General features: G+C 38.8%; 1 protein-coding gene across 11 annotated transcripts in view; it reads left to right on the top strand.

Moving 5' to 3' along the window:
* dnmt3aa (DNA (cytosine-5-)-methyltransferase 3 alpha a) overlaps nucleotides 1-19,395 on the top strand; it is a 57,295-nt gene that overhangs the window by 5,805 nt on the left and 32,095 nt on the right. For 6 of the 11 annotated variants that reach the window (XM_078274231.1, XM_078274228.1, XM_078274227.1 and 3 more), the window contains exons 3-6: nucleotides 4,937-5,044; nucleotides 13,574-13,697; nucleotides 14,100-14,137; nucleotides 14,329-14,460. In XM_078274231.1, the coding sequence (XP_078130357.1) occupies nucleotides 4,937-5,044; nucleotides 13,574-13,697; nucleotides 14,100-14,137; nucleotides 14,329-14,460 (402 nt within the window). Of the gene's footprint in view, nucleotides 1-4,936; nucleotides 5,045-11,503; nucleotides 11,679-13,349; nucleotides 13,406-13,573; nucleotides 13,698-14,099; nucleotides 14,138-14,328; nucleotides 14,461-19,395 lie in introns of those variants that run through there. The other 5 variants (XM_078274234.1, XM_078274233.1, XM_078274232.1 and 2 more) reach the window with 4 other exon arrangements.

Here is a 19,395-nt window from a genome sequence, read left to right as displayed (position 1 = left end):
CGAGTACAGGGTTTCGACTCTAAAAGTCTTACACAAATGAGCGCACACACAAACACACACACACAGTCAGTCAGACATACTCAAAGTGAAAAATGGCTCCTTTCATTTGCTCCCCCAGAGCCCAGGGCAGCCCTCGTAAATCTGTGAGAAGTTTGAAGTTCATTCTATAGTGCCGCTATGTAAAGAACCGTCTTACTCACTTACTTCCCCATTCACACACTGGCAAAGAGCCAACAAGTAGGTTTCCCTTATAGAGTTTGTTTTTTACTATAAAGGTTGTTGTGCTTTTTAACTTCCTGAGACTTAAACCTAAACTCTTAAAGAGTAAAAAATCTGAGTGAGTCTCAGAGTTTGAGGACAGAGAGGAAGACATGGCAGGAGATAGAGAGAATATAGAGGTATGTGAGGTTTGACTCGAGTTATAATCCATTGCACATGACAGAAGCAACTGTTTAAATGATAACGATAGAAAGACATTTATGTGATGATGTTCAGAACCTGTAGTTGTATATCACCTTTTGTAGACCTGTAAAAAAAAACTTACAAAAGACTTTACGCTTTTCTGCTGCAAAAGATGATACATAATCACAGGCATTTATATTATTAGCTCAAAAACTTTATTCAACCTTATGTGAGCACATACATTCTACCATTCTTTTTTATGTCTTAAAAATTAAGCACTGCCCACTTTCCTTTAATGCACCAATCACAGCTGAAGCGGAATATGTAGCATCCTGATCATATGGACACAAACGTGGTTGTTTTATTCCATCTCCAAAGCCTGAAGGCTACAGTATGCTTGAGCAAGCTTCACTAGCTCCTATTATAGCCTTGACGCAATTAATTGTACAAGTAGGGATCTCTTCGTAGGGAGGGAGTTGGGAACCAGTGGGTTGGGAACCGGAGGGTTGCTGGTTCAAGTCCCCATACGGACCAAAGTATGTTGGTGGACTGGTAGCTGGAGAGGTGCCAGTTCACCTCCTGGGCTCTGCCAAGGTGCTCTTGAGCAAGGCACCGAACCCCCAACTGCTCGGGGCGCCTTTCCATGGGCAGCCCCATCACTCTGACATCTCTCCATTAGTGCATGTATAGGTACTGAGCATGTGTGTGTAATTCAGGCCTGTGTGTAATAACAACAGAGTGAAAACACTGTAATTTCCCCTTGCGGGATTAATAAAGTATAAATTATTAAATTATTATTATACTATAGAGTTTCAACGAATGGTACACTGCTTAAGAGAGAAGTTCAAACACTGCCCTACTTTGTCACCCCCCTGTACCTCGCACATCACTGTTTAAAATTGGCACCTTGTCTGTTTTGGAAATGTACAGAAATAATGGAACGCAGGACCCTGATTTCAGACCTGAGACCATACAATAAGCACTTTGTGTTAAGCATACGCAGCCTTACTGCCTTGGCTGCCAAGTGCCTGAGTAGACAGTATGTGCTCCAAACCACAAAGACACTTTGAAGATGGTAAAAAGATGTGCTGGGGGATCTGTAAAGGCAACACTCGATATTCTGACTGTGAGCACGGTGTTGTTTATTCTATCTCTTAAGCCCAAGAAGGCGTAGTTGTCGCTATATTGTTAGACTTGCTTAACGGATGTACATTGCTGGGATAAAGCCTGACATTCAGTACGTCTCTTCATGCCGGATGTCCCTCCCCTCTCGCTATCTCCGCTATCGTGACATAGCGCCACCCAGGACGGGTGTGATTGGCTTTTGACGATAGAATTGCGATAGAACTACTGATGTGTTTAAATGTTGTGAATCGTACGGAGGCTAGATCTAGAACAAATGAAAGTGTAGTATTTGTTCTGTTGACAGCTTTGTTGACTAACAAGGTGGGTGGTGGATCCAAAGTGAAATACAGAAAGAAAGCAAAAGAGAAGGGAGATAGAGGAAACAGGAGAGAGAGAGAGAGAGAGAGAGGGGAGGATGTCGGGATGGGGAGAAAAGAAAGAGGACAAGCTGTCTGCTGCTGATGGGATCCTCATCTGCCCGCCTGGTTTGCAGTCTGGTTGCTTAGCAACTGCAGTGGCCTAAAATAACCTTCCAGGAGACAGAAATAGACCGAAGATATACAGATTGGCCAATGGTTTGTGTGTTGACATATTTTCTTTTTTTTTTAAACCATGTTTTTATTCAAGAAAGGTAAAACAATACAGATCTAATCATTTGGTTACAGTGTCTTGATTTCTGTTTTTTGTTTGAAAATCGATCCCATCCCACCCACATACTGCCATTACCAACAAAACAAAGCGAGAGGAAAAAAGGTTGACATCTTTTTTTAAAGGGATTTGTTTTTTGTTTTTCGCTTTATTTTTTACTTCATTATACATTGTTTTGGTACTTTCAGTACATGATTGAGTTCACGTGTATTGTTTAATGTGTGTGTGAGACACAGGCATATGGACAGCACACTAGGCAGACAAGGCGCAGGGCCATTACCTCGTTCTAGGCTGGTTGCTATGCTGATCGTCAGGGAAGTGACATCAGAATGTTTAGTCAGCACGGCGGCCCCGTCGGAGACAGTTGCTAAGCAGTTTCTGCACCTTAGCAACCACTCCATTGTCACAGTTACAGAGGGTCCAGCAGAAGAAAGCGATAGAAAGGGAGGAAGACATTAATGGAAACACACTGCAGCGTACAGAGTCAGGTCATTCTCATTATAGCAGAAAAGAGAGTCAGGAAACGGCGGATATTCATTTTTAAACTAAACTGGACAGTCTTTCCTGTACACACAACAAAGGAGTGCAGCAGAGTACTGTACACAACAATGTTCTTACAAAACAACAATATAACACACGTAGTGATGCAGATAAGAAAGTTGCAGTTGATATAAAACAGGTGGAAGCAGCTCTCAGTTTTAATGCTTACAGTCTGAAGTACAGTAGGACGATTTGAATATGTCACACAGTATCACAGTTTTCCGATGTGCTGCCTCCCATTCATTTAATCCTGCATAGATCATCTTCCCTCTGGTATCCTAACCAAGCTTTGAACAAGTTGGGCAAATGAACATTTAAAGCTGCCTTGTTCACTTCAACACTACAAGAGTCTAATGGTCTCTTGACATCTATTTAATTTCTGCCTGAGGCAGCAAATCACAAAAAAAGGGAGCTCAAATATGAATAAAAAGGCCTTTAATTAAACTCATGCCTCCTATCTTAAATACAATACTCTGTACTGTAAGAAACAGGCATTTCACATGATGAATGTTTTGACATCTCAACTAAAGATGCATCATGTGTTGCTTATTTTATTTAGATCTTTCAGATGTCCTCTTGGGTCCAATAAAAAGTTTGCACAGACCCGAGACTCTCAGCAACTCAAATCTTGCCCAGAGGCGATGTAAAAATAGAAAGTGAGAGAATAAGTGGATCTACCCAGATATTACTATTGTGTTGTAGAGAGTAGTTCCACAGCTCAGAGAAAAAAAGACTAATGTCTAATCTGATTGTGAATGATATGATATTTTGGTACCTTGTGATTTGTGTATGCGGGGGTCTCTACTCAGAAATCTCTTCCTCTCAAGCCTCTTATCTCTATATTGGCTCTTTTTGCATGCATTAATAGCTTATCGTTATTTCAATGAAACAAGAAGCACCGACCATCATCAAGCAAAAGTAGTTTGATATGATATAAACAAAATGAAAGGTGAAGACAGAAAGAGATGTTATCTTAGCTACTATAATCTCTTCAGGTGAACTTTCTGGTTTTAACTTTGCCTTTGAGCCACTAACTGATTCTAGTCGACACAGGTGCAGCATGCTATTTTTATTTTATACTATATCACTGTAAAATACACCGCTGTTATTCTACAACTTTGCTATACCACTTTGTCTCTGCTGTAACCAGAGCAAAGAAACCAACAGCTGAGATGAATTCATTTAGCTTCACTTAAGGAATCAATATCAGGCAGTGTAGGAAAAAGGTATAATGTTATCAAGGTTTCCACCGGACCTTAAATAATGATCTAAATTTAATGTCTTATTTTTTATCTTCTAGGAGTTTTTGGGCTGCGTATCCGCGCTTAGAGTAGACCACGTTTTCTGTGTGTTTTAATAAACACAGTTGGGTTAAATGTCTGCAAACATATAATTTACTGGTTTTTGATTTTTGTATTTCACCCATTTATAGCTTGAGAACTGCTTTGTTCAATCTGAACTCGGTTGGGTTTGGAAATCTTTGTTTTTTAGTGTAGTTCGTTTTTAAATTGGTCTTCAAATAAGCGTCTTCTAGTAAAAAAGGTCACACAAAGTGTGACATTTGGCGTCATAAAAAAATGCAGATTCCAGTGTTTTCCCTAGCTTTGTGAAAGACCTAGGTGCATGTATTTGGCGGGGGGTTTTGGCGTCCTTCCTCAGATTTCCCCATACATTTTGTGTCTCTTTGTGGGTTTTTGTGGCTCTTGGTAGTCGTGTTGTGTCTCTTTTTGGTCATTTTTGTTTTCTTTGGGTCTCTGTGGTCATTTGGCGTCTCTTATAGTCAGTTTGTGTAACTTTTGTGGTAGTTTTGCATCTCATTTTCACATAATTTTGGGCCGTTATTATTACCATATCAGTGTCTACAACGTTGGAAAATCTAGAGCAGATCATAAACACTCAAAAAGCTTAAAGAAAAAACTTCAAGCTAAAGAAGTCCAACTACAATCATTAGATCTTAGAAAAGTCTATTAGTTACATTCATTCGGCTTGGGGGCTAACCAAAACCATATAATGGCAGATATAACCCTGGATGCTAGTTATTGTGTGCTATCCTTTATTCATTTTATCCGGTTTTCTAGTCACTGCCCTGGGGTGTTTCTCTTAACCACATCTCCCTGAATCATTGTTGCTTTAATTCCACCTCACTGCTGACATTAATTATAACTTCATACAGTCATTCGATTGATTCAGTGTTTGATGTTGCCTCTCTGTTATTATCCAGAATGAAGATGGAGCAGACCATGACAGTCCAGAGGAGGGGACACCAGCGAGCCCTCGCACCAAGCGTAGAGTGGGTCGTCCTGGCAGGAAACGCAAACAGCTGCTTCCTGTGAGTACTGTAATTATGGCCTTTTATACTCCACACTGCTGCAGAGTGATTGATTACTTATTCACCTATACAAAATCGCTCAGTCTAGCCTGAAAAGGTATGTTAAAACATGCGCTGTTTCAAGGAACACTTTGCTTTATATTTATGCATTCACACCTGCGAGCTGCTGAGTGGCAGTTAGCTGACCGTTTTCTAATGACACATAAATCTGAGGACACACTTACTGCATTAACAAGTGTCACATTTGAGTGTGTTTGTCAGATAATGTGACAGAGCACTTGCCTTCTCACAGCAGCTTTCATTGGTTTTTCTTCTGCTTTTCTTCTGCTTTGTGTCTTAAGAACAGGGATTTCCCTCCACATTGACTGTTTTGCAGGGCCAAACAGTCAATATAATAGAATACAATAGAATATACTCTCCCTCAACATGTAATGCTAGCTTCTTTTTGCTCAGAATTTTGTCATAATTTTCACTTGTCAGTGTGGCTCCATCACCCACATTTTCCACGTACTTGCTGTTTCTACTTTGCTTAAAGTTGAAATTAAAGAAAAACTATGATTTATTAGAACTAATGTAAAGAACCTCTGGCCTTAAGTTCTTTTGGTTATGAAAGCACTATACTCACCAAACTAATGGCTAAGTTTGCAGAAGAAGAATGTGGCAACAGCATTACAAATAAGTAAAACAGAGCAACATGCAACAATCAGACAGGAGAAAAATCTGTTAGATTTATTTGGAAAGGAAAAGAAATATATGCGACCAGGACACCATAAAGTAAACCTCCACCACAGTTGAACTTCCTGGTTTAACTTTGACCTACCATACTTGCTAAAGTTGTGCGCCCTCATGGTTTTTTTTGTGTATATTACCTGTATGATTGTCTTATCTCCCATCTTTGTTGTTACATTTTAGAACAAACTACATATAAACAAGATCACTACAGACACAAGTTAATCAGTTCTGTATTTATATACCAGTCACAAATAACTTTTTATATAGACAGACCAAACCCAACTTGATCTAACTCAACATTCATTCAAGGAACAAAGTAAAATAGCATGTTGGAAAGAAAGCTAGCTCATGTAGCTCAATGTCTCAATGTCAAGTTGCTCAATGTCTGTGTAGTGAGAACTTTGATGGATCACTGGTCACCAATCTTTTCAAACAATAACCAGCATCGATCTCAGGTATATAAACTATAGAGTGGCAATGATGGGCCGAAGGTGAAGTTCATACCATGATTTTTCTACTTTGGAAATATGTGTGTTTATGAGCAAATGTTGTGTTTTTTTCTGCTGAGAAAGTAGGGAACTGAGTACTGTTACTTTTAAACAAGGTGTAAGTGTTACTTCCTGTGTGTTAGTTTGACTTCTGGGGGTTTGAACTGGCAACCTTCCAATCACCTTTAAGCCAGCAGTAATAAGCTGGGAGTGAGCTGCATTATTTCTGTAATGACACCAGACTTCGGGTCTGTGGCAGCTCCTCTCCTCCATGTGTCTCGCTCCATTCATCCTCTTATCGCTCACTGTGTGTGTGTGTGTGTGTGTGTGTGTGTGTGTGTGTGTGTGTGTGTGTGTGTCTTTGTGGTGACTGAACTCTGTGGTCGAATCAGCAAGTCAATATTGCTGATCAAACAACTCCATACAGAAAGGAATACAGAGTAGACTACTGTGAGAGTGCGTGTGTGTGTGTGTGTGTGTGTGTGTGTGTGTGTGTGTGTGTGTGTGTGTGTGTGTGTGTGTGTGTGTGTGTGTCTCTGTGTGTGTATTCATGTGTGCAGGAGAACAGGTCTGATCATGCTTTGATGTCTGAGCTCTGACAAGCCAGGCAGGATTAATGTGGGTCCTGTCACACACATACACACACACGCAAACCACATAAGAGTAGCAGTAGAAGTTTTAATAGTAGTAGTAGTATTGATAGTAGTATAATAGCAGTTGTAGTAATAGTTATAGTGGAAATATAATAACAGATGATAGTACTTGTAGTAATATTAACGTTTATAGTATGGCAGTATTATTACATCTAGTAGTTGTGGAACATACTTATAACAGGAGCCTCCTGCCCAATGAACATTATGTTACCCATTAAAGCATGCACGCACCCACGCACACACACACACACACACACACACACACACACACACACACACACACACACACACATATACATATATAGTGAAGTGTATCCAGGAATAGAGCCATTGTGTGGAGCTAAGGGTGGAACTGTCAATGACATTAACTATAGAAAGCAGAGAGGGAGGGAGTTCACTTACTCATTCACCTCCATCACAAGTAAACACACACACACACACACACACACACACACACACACACACACACACACACACATTTCCACAAAATAGGCTACTTGCTACATGTATAGGCACATATCACTACAGTAATGATGATACTTTCATGGATAAGTGGATTAGCTTCATGGTCCTTAACTAATTCAAGCTAACATCCTTTTTCCTTTCACGCTCTTTGCTTCTTATGTTTTCTGGCAGCTGTTTAGTTTTTTTTTTTGCTCACTCACAAGACTGTAAGTAAGGTGTCGGTCACTTCCTCTTTCTTCTTTCCTTCCTCCCTCGCTCTTTCTTTTTTTGTTGCCACCAGAACCATGTGTGGAGCAGCTGTTTTTTTGTTTTTGCATATATGTGTGTGTGTGTGTGTGTGTGTGTGTGTGTGTGTGTGTGTGTGTGTTGCGCTTGTGGCTTTTGTTTAAACATTTCAGAATAGTTTAAAGTACAGTAGGACTAAAGAGATATTTCCAAACATTTATGTAATGCTTTTACATGAAATCCCCAACCATAGTCAGTTGTGATGTCAACTGATATAAATAATGACACTTTTTACCCTAAAAGCTAGATTATATCCAGACTAAAGCTAAACTATAATTATTGTAACTGTAATGTGAAACCCAAGATCTGAGGCGTGACTTGATAGCCAGAGCTTTCGATTTGATCTTGGCATTTATGCAGCTTAGGCTGGTTTCTTTTGGTGTTTTCCGTTTTGTCGCCCCAAACCACAAAGGTCACAGAGACATGCTGGAAATTGTGGTTGTGTTTGCAGAGTTCCACAAAAAGTGTCATGACTTCCAGGTCGTACATAAAAATCTAACCTTCTTGGGCCAACGCTGCAAGTAACCAAGCTCGTGTTGAAGTTCTGTATTAATCAAAATGTCCTCTGGTGTTACAAACCACACGGTTTCCAACAAATGATGTAAACTCAGGTACTACAAACAATGTAAAAACATTGAATTAAATCATCACAGTAATTCAGTCTTTTAATGAAAATGAAATCTACTATAAATGTAGTAAAACATGTTGGTTGCTAAATTGAGTGTCTGAGTGTGTCAGCAGACATTAAAATCTGTTTATTGCAGCTCCCAGGTCCTAATTGGACACTTAATTAGTGCTTTAATTTAAGGCAGGTGCACTCAAAAGTAGTTGACAGTGCTGTTTGTAAGAAAGCATGTTGTCTGTGAAAGCTGACTAATGAGAGTCATTGTGATTGTTTCCAGTTGATGCATAAGTCAAACATTTCCTACTTATACTTATTCCTCATTTATATGTTTATTGCCATGTAAATAATATATAGCTACTCAACCAGCAATTCCCAAATACTGTATATGGTGTTTAAAAAAATATAAATATATATTTCTTTGTTTTGTTCTTTTTTTTCTTCACACAGCTACCTTGGGCTGTGGGAAGTTATTATTATTATTGAAGACATTATATTTTAAAGACAAAACTATTAATTGAGAACATAATCAATAATTAAAATAATGGTTAGTTTCAGCCCCAAAGATACAGCTGCCAGTAAAACACTAGACAATTCAACAGCACCACAAACTGCAGCCTCCAAAATTACCATACTGTTGAATCAACATCTCTTTAAAACAGTTTCAACAAAAACTGAACTAATATATATATATATATATATATATATACATATATATATATAACCTTTATGAAGGTACTGTAGGATTTATTGCAGTGTTGTATTCAACCGGCTACACGTGATCCGTGTCGAAACCGCGAGGTACGGTGCAAAGCAGGTATACGTCATCATTTCATCTGGAATTGGTTGCGCCTGGAAAGGTCAGCGGCAACAATGTCAAAGTTTAAATAATTTAAACTTTGAGCACAGCGCACGGCAGCAATTTCAAGTGGTGCACAACGCCAAGGGTAACTCTTCCTCCGAGTTGTCTCCACCGCTTTCCCCATAACAAAACAAAGGCACAGAAAGCGCAGAGCGGTTTTATCATGTGTAGGCAACTTGAGTCTGCATTAGTTTTAACTAGGTGTACCTAATGAACTGGTGGAGTGGAGTTGAGTTGAGATGAGATGAGGTGAGTGCATAAATTTGCGACACCTGTCCCCCTTCCCTTTTTTACTCTTAAAAGAAGATGAAGATAATCAAACCTCTGTAGACAAAACAAGGAAATGGTGAAAAAATTATATTTAGAGATAGAAATCTTTAGGTACTGTATATGCTTAAGGATCTTGTTGTACTGTTTAAGTAAGGTTGTCGGCTTTATCTTTATTTGCTTTTGAGAAATAACTTTAAAGGTCTTATGACATGCTGCTTTTGGATGCTTTTATATAGGCCTTAGTGGTCCCCTAATACTGTATCTGAAGGCTCTTTTATATAGGCCTTAGTGGTCCCCTAATACTGTATCTGAAGTCTCTTTTATATAGGCCTTAGTGGTCCCCTAATACTGTATCTGAAGTCTCTTTTATATAGGCCTTAGTGGTCCCCTAATACTGTATCTGAAGTCTCTTTTATATAGGCCTTAGTGGTCCCCTAATACTGTATCTGAAGTCTCTTTTATATAGACCTTAGTGGTCCCCCTAATACTGTATCTGAAGTCTCTTTTATATAGACCTTAGTGGTCCCCTAATACTGTATCTGAAGTCTCTTTTATATAGACCTTAGTGGTCCCCTAATACTGTATCTGAAGTCTCTTTCCCAAAATTCAGCCTTGGTGCAGAATTATAGCCACTACAAGCCAGTCCCACAATGAGCTTTCCTTAGTGTGTGCCATTTCTGTGTCTGTAGCTTTAAATGCTGTTGATGAGGAGAGGGGGGGGCAAGGTGGAGGGTGGGGGTGTGGCCTTGACCAACTGCCATGCTTCGCTCATTTGCAAGCCATGTGTCTCTCTCTTTCTCATGGGCAGGCCAGATTCTCTGGGCGGGCAAAGCAGATAAAGGGGAGGTAACCTTTCCCCTTATGACGACATATAGGGAAGATTCCAGATCGGCCCATCTGAGCTTTCATTTTCTCAAAGGTGGAGCAGGATACACAGGGTTTACATCTATCGCCATTTCTAGCCACTGGGGGACCATAGGCAGGCTAGGGGAACTCATATTAATGTTAAAAAACCTCATAAAGTGAAATTTTCATGCCATGGGACCTTTAATATTAGATAGCTTAAAAGCTCTAGCCTATGATCTAGCAAATAGGAGTAGCTACTTTGGCCAACATGGCCACAGCAGCTATCCCTAGTAATACAAGTGTTAGCTAGAATAACTGAAGCAAGCAAAGGAAATATAATTCAAAACAGATAAGAAGTTTTGAGCCTGAAGGTGAAGAGCCCAATAAAATGATGCAGAAGTTAACAGTCCTCTAGAGGCTGTTTTTTTTGTGTGACTGACATTGATGTAAAGCAGGTCACGGTTCTAGCTAAAATATGTTCAGTATAGACAGCAGGTCACGTCCAAAACGTAATCTGGACAAGATTCATGGCTACTGTGCTGTGAACTACTAATAATAACTAATAAAAAACAAACATATGTGTTACCCCCAAACAGCTATAATACATTTTGGCCTATCATGAATTTATTTGCTCTATTAGGTCAAAGTGACTGCTTATTTGATTATTTTTGGTGCAGTATTGTTTTATTGTTTGCTACAACCTGTTCCCTCTTCAACCTCCCCTAGGGTATCATCAAAGTTTTCATTCAACCTAAAAACTGCCCTTGGTTGGACTGCTATACTGTGCGCACAGCTTAGGTTTGAGTCAGTAGAGTCAGGTACTTTCCACACTGTCTGTCATTCAAGATCAAGATAGATGCTGAGAAAAGAGGAAGTGCTTGAGTTGTTTGAAAAGATGAAAGACAACATAACCCACCAGTGTGCATGCAGGAGGTACTGTCTGTGTATGTGTGCGAGTTTAACTCTTAATTACGTCTACTGTCAAATGCAGTCTGCACCTGAAAATGTCTTACAGTTTGATGTGTCAAATTCTCTTACTACAACTTTGAAGCTGCATTAAGCAATATCTTTTATAGTCACACTAAATCAAAGGACTCTGTAATGTGAATCAACACTGTAGTTTGCCGCCTGCAGCCGCATCCAGGTCATAGTTTTGCTTCACCGGCCCAAATGAAACCCAACAAATGCACCTGCTCTCACAAAAGGAAGTGTACAACCAGCTCAAACAAGCCAGTTGTACACTTCCTGTTTAGCGCAAAATGGCGGGAGAGGCGAAGTGGCTGAAGAACGTCGAACATATAGCAATCCAAAGACATCCAGATATTTTTCTCAGGAGCTGAATTGAATTTACATTCAACATGTGGCCAAAAAGATGACTGCAAGTCCAGATTCCTCTGTTTCTGCTGAATGTGTAAGTAGTCAGTTGTTTGCTTAAAAGTTAGCTGTAGGAGCTGATAAAGTGTCAGTCTTTTTGCCTCATAATGTAATGGTAAAACATTGCTTAATGCAGCTTTAATTTCATTTTGGGGTTAAAACAATACATGTTAAGACCATTTGTCACATCAAGGGCACACGATGGTATTGCATGTGCACAAGATAGACACTGGTACTGGTGCACTCATTTTAATTTAATGTTAAAGAAACTTCCATCTTGGTTAAATCATACCATTATGTTTGATTGTTTTATGCGCACCATTTTAAAATTCATGTGAGCTAATTTATTGCAGCAATTAGGTGTCAACAATTAATATTTTTCAAAGCTGCTGGTTGATTTTTACATAGCAAGTTTTACACTGATTTCAACAACTTGACTTAAGTGGTTGAATTTAGTTGACTGTTTTGATTTATTTAGTTTGAATGTGTTGTGTATTTTATGTTTCCTGCAATTTATTGAGATTAATGGATGACATGCTATAAACGGAAATATCTTTTGTATCTTTCCAGTTAAGTCATTTCACATTTGTTTCAGCAGTTCATTTCTCAATGTGTTGTCCCAACTTCAAGTGAACACATGCAGCTTCTCTGCTAATAATTTGAACATTTAAACATGTTCACACAGTTAAAACACACTTTTAATGAGAGTTGACAGAGATTTAGTTGTAATCTTGTTTTTATGTAAAGCATATTTGAATTATCAAAGCAATATCTGCTGCCAGCTCTGTAATAAAGTGCAGTATTGTTAGTTAAAACACAAAAATGAAATTAGAGCTGAAGAGCTCATCTGTATGGAGATTGGATACATTAAAAACCCTGCTGCCTTTTAGAGCTTGATCCTGCATTAACTTTCAGAACTTGGTTGATCCAGTGCCAAATAAATGGCCTATTGCATGCTCATAGCTATTTCTAATTATTTTACAAAAGGTCAAGCACACATTAAAGCAAAATATACATTTTTGTTTGTAGGTGGGATGTTTTGGGCACAAAAAAAATCCACCTGTGTATCAAAGCCTTGTTCTTGTTTAAGTACCCAGTGTTAGAAGTGTGTGCTGGTGTTATTATGTTTGTCCCAAGGCCCTTTCAGTCACCTTTTGTGTTCTCTGCCTTTTAACGGGCCTTCTCACTTGCTCATTATAGCCTTTGTGGGCTTGTTAGCGCTAGCTAGCATTAGCACAGCCTTTGAGCTTGACATTCACCCCTGCTCTCCAGTTATTAACTACCCATCTATAAAATGTTGGCCTGTCAGCGACACACACATAAAAAATCCTGCTGGCCTTTCAGAGCGGAAACATAATCAGAGTTTCGCATCATTAAAGCTTGTGAGCTAATGGATAAACCATTGAATTAGAGATAGGAGTATACACAGAAGATTGTTTGAGTGCATACTTAAACAAGCTGAGTACTGTCATCTCAATATTTTGCAGTATAATTACAATACATTTGTTTGTTTTTTTAGAGTTATTTTACATTATATGTAATTTTAGCATCATTCAGCACAAATAATTTTTCCCACATGTGCTCATTAGTCATTAGGACTGTTAACGACATCAATAGCAATCCCCATCTCATCTCATATGTGTGTGTGCGTGTGTTTGTGTGCGTGTTAATTGGAGCTTGGGGTGTTTATTATACTGATTCTATACAGACACACACTGCTGGACGTACCTGCTCTGCACTGTACTAACAAGGGCAGACTAATAGGTATGTGCTTGTATTGCAGTAGCTCTTTGATTGTGTGTGTGTATGCATGAGTTTATTGTGTATGTGTGTGTGTGTATGGTTATTATGTTTGTGGAGTCCTTTGATGAGTCCAGACGAGGGCCAGCAGCAGTTTTCTCAGACCTAGACTGTGCTCCGTCTGTTTCCCAGGAGATGGCGACCTCTGATCCCTGTGCAAACGCCCCTCCAACCCCGCCTGAGGAGCCGGAGCCCTCCCCCTCCCCTCGCAAGAAGCGTGGGCGTCGGAAACTAGAGCAAACCGAGAAGAATAAGGGTATAGATTTAATACAAAGTCATATACTGTAATTATTAATATAATATGACTTTGCCTAAATATACATTAATTAAAATTGATTTACAAAAATATATATAATAAAATATAATTACAGAAACCTTTTATTTAAGGTCACAACAGCTAACTTACTGACATTTTAGATGCTTTAAAGATGTCTAATTTATAAAAAAATAAATAATAATAATGTCTTCAAGAGAACTTGTCAGTTTACATGAAATTTTAATAGTCAAATAACTTCCAGATTGCAGTGTTTGAGGGCATTTCGACTTTGAATATGGATGCCGGGGCAAAGTGATGAAAACCATGACTTTACCTCCTCATTAAACCTCTTGTTAAATCTGTACAAATGGGCCATTTCCTGTAACTTTTCTTCTCCTGCAGACGAGCCAGATGACAGAAACTGCGACTCCCCCAGAGAGGTGAGAAACCAGTTGCAACCCTACTTCGGATGGGTTTTTTTTAAATCAAAAATGAAGAAAAACCTTCTCTCATAGTACAAGCAGATTTAAGAGAAAGTATATAACATTCTTTTGTGTGTGTGTGTGTGTGTGTGTGTGTGTGTGTGTGTGTGTGTGTGTGTGTGTGTGTCTGTGTGTGTCTGTGTGTGCAGGGTGAGACTGGCAGGCTGCGGAGGAGGCCAGTCCCCAGAGTGACTTTCCAGGCTGGAGATCCATACTACATCAGCAGGAGACAGAGAGAAGAATGGCTCAGCCGCTGGAAGATGGAGGTGGGAGAGAAACAGGTCTCTGTCTGTGTGAATTTATAGCTACAGTCGCATGGAGGCTTTTATTTTCTTTGGAGCCCAATCAGCATAAAATGCTTCAAGTACACACCTCAATCAGAATAAACTGGGCTGGATTGAAAGATCATAATTCTTTACGTAAACTACGGATTACAATTTAATTTTTGAATATCTGTGTCCTACAGTATATGCTGTAAAAGTCTAATTGGCTGACATACTGTATCTAGCTTTTGAAGTGGATCTGTAGATGGGTGCTTTGTATTGTAAAGCAACCAAAATACAGTAGAAGCTGTTTGTTTGCTCTGTGTAGTACTGAGTAGTCAAGTAAGGGGAAAATCAACATTCCCAATAGAAGTGCACTGCTTTGTGTTGGGTGATATCGCTAAACATTTTTATGATTAGCAGTTCAATTTCATGTGTCAGGGCACTCTCTATATATATATATATATATATATATGCTGTCCTTTTGTTCAATGTTCATTTTACTCTAATAAAATGAGAGAGCAGTCATAAATATTAACTACTGAAGATTATTTGTGCTATTTAAAAACTGAAGTGAATTCTGCAAGCTAGTTAATAGGGGTGTAATGATATATCGATCTGGATCGATATATCGATTCAATGATCAAAGATACAATATCATTGATGCAAAGTGAAAATATCAGCTGATACATATACATTGTTGCCACACACTGCTCAGTTTAAAGCCATGCTGTCATTGCTGCCACCGCTGCTGTTCATATAGCATTTCAAAAGCTCCACCTCCACCCCAGCATCCACCTATAGGCTCTGAGTCAACCTTCCCTTAGGGGGTAAGTTAGTATTGTAGCTCCCCACTACCTCCTAAACTCTGTGTTTTCTTGTCGGGAAGCATTCATTCTGTAAATTCACATATAATCTATTCCAGGTGAGTTGGCTGAATGAACTAAGCTTTCCAAGAGGTATAAAACCCAGTCAGTGTATCTGCAGGTCTTAGAAAGATTGAAGTCAAGCAAACACTGTCACTATTGTTAGCTACTTTAGCTAGGAAGCTCATCAGCTCATAATTAGGCAATTGTCAGTTTTAGCAAAAACTCAAATGAACTTGGTTAATCCATCCATCACTTTTACACTTCTTATCTGGGTCCAGGTCGGGTTTTTTAAATTCATTGTATCATTGGGAATTATTGTAATATACTGTTGAGAAGCACTGGAAAAACTGTGATATAATTCTTGGCCATACTGGTTTTCCATCATACTTTGGATAGTTTGATTGTGAAACAAGTATTAAATTGCATTCTTTGCTGTATCAAAAAAACCTTAAATTTAACTTGGTCAAGCCTGCAGAAACCCTGCACAGTGAAATAATATATTTCTTCATTCAATTATTGTCATCGTCTTTAGTTCAAGTGCACTTCCCCTTTCATATTGACAGTTGTTTGGTGGCAGTGACATTTACTCAACACTCGACACAGTGAAGTGACATTGGAAGTGAAAATGGGACTTTGCCTTTCAGTGGCTGCAGAGCCCTGTCGTGCACCATTTTTTTGTTGTTGTTGAAGGAACTTTGGTTGATTTTGACATGCATTGCCCTTGAGTGCACGAGTGGTACATTTCAGCACTTTAACATTGTTGAACAGTCCTGTCTGAAGGCCGTAGCTACCATTGAGGCCAACAAGGTCATATGCTTAGTAATGTTTCTGATATTTGTGTGACTCTGATAACTGATATCTTAATAATGAGTTTTGGGAAAAAAATAATAATAAATTTGGGTTATTTGGGGATTTAGTACTCGCCAGCAGAATTACATACCTGTAGAAAAAGCTTTGAAACAACATTTAAATAAATAAATAAATAGGGATGCACCGAATCCAGATTTTTGGGGTTCGACCGAATACCGAATCCACTGGTTAAGATTCTGCCGAATCCTACTCCCATCCTCAGTCCATTAACACAGTAAACACATAAATGAAGTAAACAACATCCACAGCCATGTATTTTTCATTTTATTTTTTTTTAACTGTAAAAAAAAAGAATAGGCATCATTATGCCAGGATTACAAGTTGGAAAAACTATTTTGACCATTACCATAGACCTATGTTTACCAGATCTCAAGATCCAATCAATATCCAATATATATATATATATATATATACGTATATATATATATATATATATATATATATATATATATATATATATACATATATATATATATATATATATATACGTATACATATAAACATATATATACATATACGTATACATATATACATATATATACATATACATATATATATATATATATATATATATATATATATATATACATATATATATAAAAGTAGGCTACTAATGGTCGTCTGGTTAACACAAGTTTTTAGCTGCGACTGTCCTTCCTTTGCCGTACCTGAAGTTGCTGCATTTTGGCTGCTGTCTGTAGATTCCTTCATGCACAACTCATATTCTTTCGGATGTTTCATACGCAAATGTTTTAACAGCAGCGATATTGTTGAGGGTCCTTGCCAAAACGAGACAAATTGGCATTGCAAATTGAACTTGTAGCTCGACTTGAATTGCCTTCTTTGGACTGAAAGTCCTGCCAAACAACACTTTTTCTGCTCACGAGTTCCATTTTCACTTTCTCACAGCCTACTGCATTGAATGGTCCACCTATGTAAACACCTTCCCGTAATCAACGGTGGCGTCATTACGTCGACCAGCGTAGTGCAAGCGCAGGGTTCGGTGGAAAAAAAATTCTTAGGTTTGGCAGAAACCGAACCTCGTCAAAAAGCCCAATATTCGGCTGAATCTTGGATTCAGCTCATCCCTTATTTATAGGGATGCAACTGAATCCAGGATTCGGCTTAAACTGTGAAACTGTGAAAAGAAATGTTTGAAATACTCATCAACATAGTTTTCGGCAGCAGCAGGCTGCTGTTTTCAGCAAAGAAACCCACTGTACACTAACTTACCTGCTCAGCACCAAACAGACAGTGGCAAAGTAAGAGCCAGATATTTCCCTCAGGAGTTGGTGGAGACCAAAAACAGAGCTAAAAGAGAGTGAATTACTGGATTTACATTCACCAGGTGGCCAGAAACACGAATTGAAATGAATGATAATGTTGGATGTGTTAATGAGCAACTGTTTACTATCAAGTTCACCATAACTGAAAATGTGATAATGTCAGTGTTGTGTTAACAGCTTGTTCTGCAAAATGATCACTTATTATTAGTTACATTATTCTAGGATCATAAGAAGAGTAAAAAAAGATTTGATCACATTCATGCACATGTAAAATATCTGTGTTGAGAATACACAACAACACACCAGAGAAAATACTGTGCTTCTATGCAGTAACCTAGTGAGGTAGTGTGTGTGTGAGTAAATGTCTGTAGATGCAAGAAAGTGTGTATGAGGAAAACGTAAAAGTGAAAGACAGAATGACTGAGAGAGACAGGATGTGTGTGTGTGTGTGTGTGTGTGTGTGTGTGTGTGTGTGTGTGTGTGTGTGTGTGTGTGTGCGTGCGTGCGTGCGTGCGTGCGTGCGTGCGTGCGTGTGTGGGGTCATGAGAGAAAGAGAAAGTCATTAATGTTGATTGACAGACTGTGCTGGCTGAAACACACAGGGATGTACGAGTGCGTGAAGAAAAGCAAGAGTGTGTGAGAGGAAGAGAGAAAGGCTGATAGATCAATTGAGCATGTGCGACTGCAGTTTCCTATTTCCTTTTTTTCAAATTGTTCTGTTTTAGTCTGTGTTTGATGGACACAAACAAAAAAGCTGTTTTGTTATTATTCGGGTGTCAGTTTGTTAAGATCCATCACAGCTGAGCCTTGAATATACGTATATTTGGACAGAGAGAGAGAACGAGGTGAAATCAGTGACAGAGAGAGTGAGGTTAACCAGTTCCAGGTTTCTGCCTGTGTGTGTGTGTGTGTGTGTGTGTGTGTGTGTGTGTGTGTTTGCTCTGTCAGTTGAATTGCAGCCAGCTGTTAACACACCCATCAACATCCCATCTCTCTGCTGTCTGAAAGAAACCTGGTAAACTCTGCAAATCTTTTTCCAATTTTGGGATTTAAAAAGAATCTGGCATCTTTTCACCTAATGTCTAAAGTTACAACCAAGAAAATAAATACTGAGTACTGAGGGTATAGTGTACTGTATATATTAAAGGGTGTATTTTTTTCTCCCTTTAGAAAAAAAACTGCCGTAACCTCACTTTGTGCTGATTGAATTTAGCAAGTCACACGTTGTGCAGACTCTTAACTGTACACATAATCTCTGAAAAGTTCTGTAACAAGATCTGATCAATGGTGAACGATTACAAACATAAAGGCACCCTTACTTTTGAACCAAAACAGTTTACATACAGGGTTTGTCATCAAAATGCATCTTGTGTTTCCTTGTTCCTTGCTAGCGCTCCTCTTCTTTTCCACCTCCTGCAGGCGCTCGTTACTACCACCAGCTATCAAGTGTTTATGGCTGCAACCAGTGATTATTTTCATTATTGATTAATGTCCTGATTAATCAACCAATTGTTTTGTCCTTAAAATGTCAGAAAATAAAATGAAAAATTGTTACTTCAAATTGTTAATTTATGTGTCTAACCAACATCCCAAAAACCCAGAAATATTTAATAAACTGTCATATACGACAAAGAAAAGCAGCAAATTCTTACGTTTGAGAAGCTAAAACCAGTAAATGTTTGACATTTTTGCGTGAAAAGTGACGAGTTGTCAAGATAGTTGCAGAATATTTTCGATCAACTCATCCATTACTGAAATCAGCAAATCATTGCAATTCTGGTTAGCCTGGGAAAACCCTGACGAACTTCCGGCAAATTTGAGATTTGCTCTGCAAGTCAGTCTGGCCAAGAGCCCATTCAAGCCCATTTCCAATTTTTCCAAATCGAGGCACCAATCACAACCGTTGAGGCGGGCTTTACACGATGACG

Source organism: Sander vitreus, chromosome 18 (assembly GCF_031162955.1).
Source record: "Sander vitreus isolate 19-12246 chromosome 18, sanVit1, whole genome shotgun sequence".
Lineage (NCBI taxonomy): Eukaryota > Metazoa > Chordata > Actinopteri > Perciformes > Percidae > Sander > Sander vitreus.
Note: the sequence above shows the minus strand (reverse complement) of the source record. Positions and strands in the feature narration are given on the sequence as shown.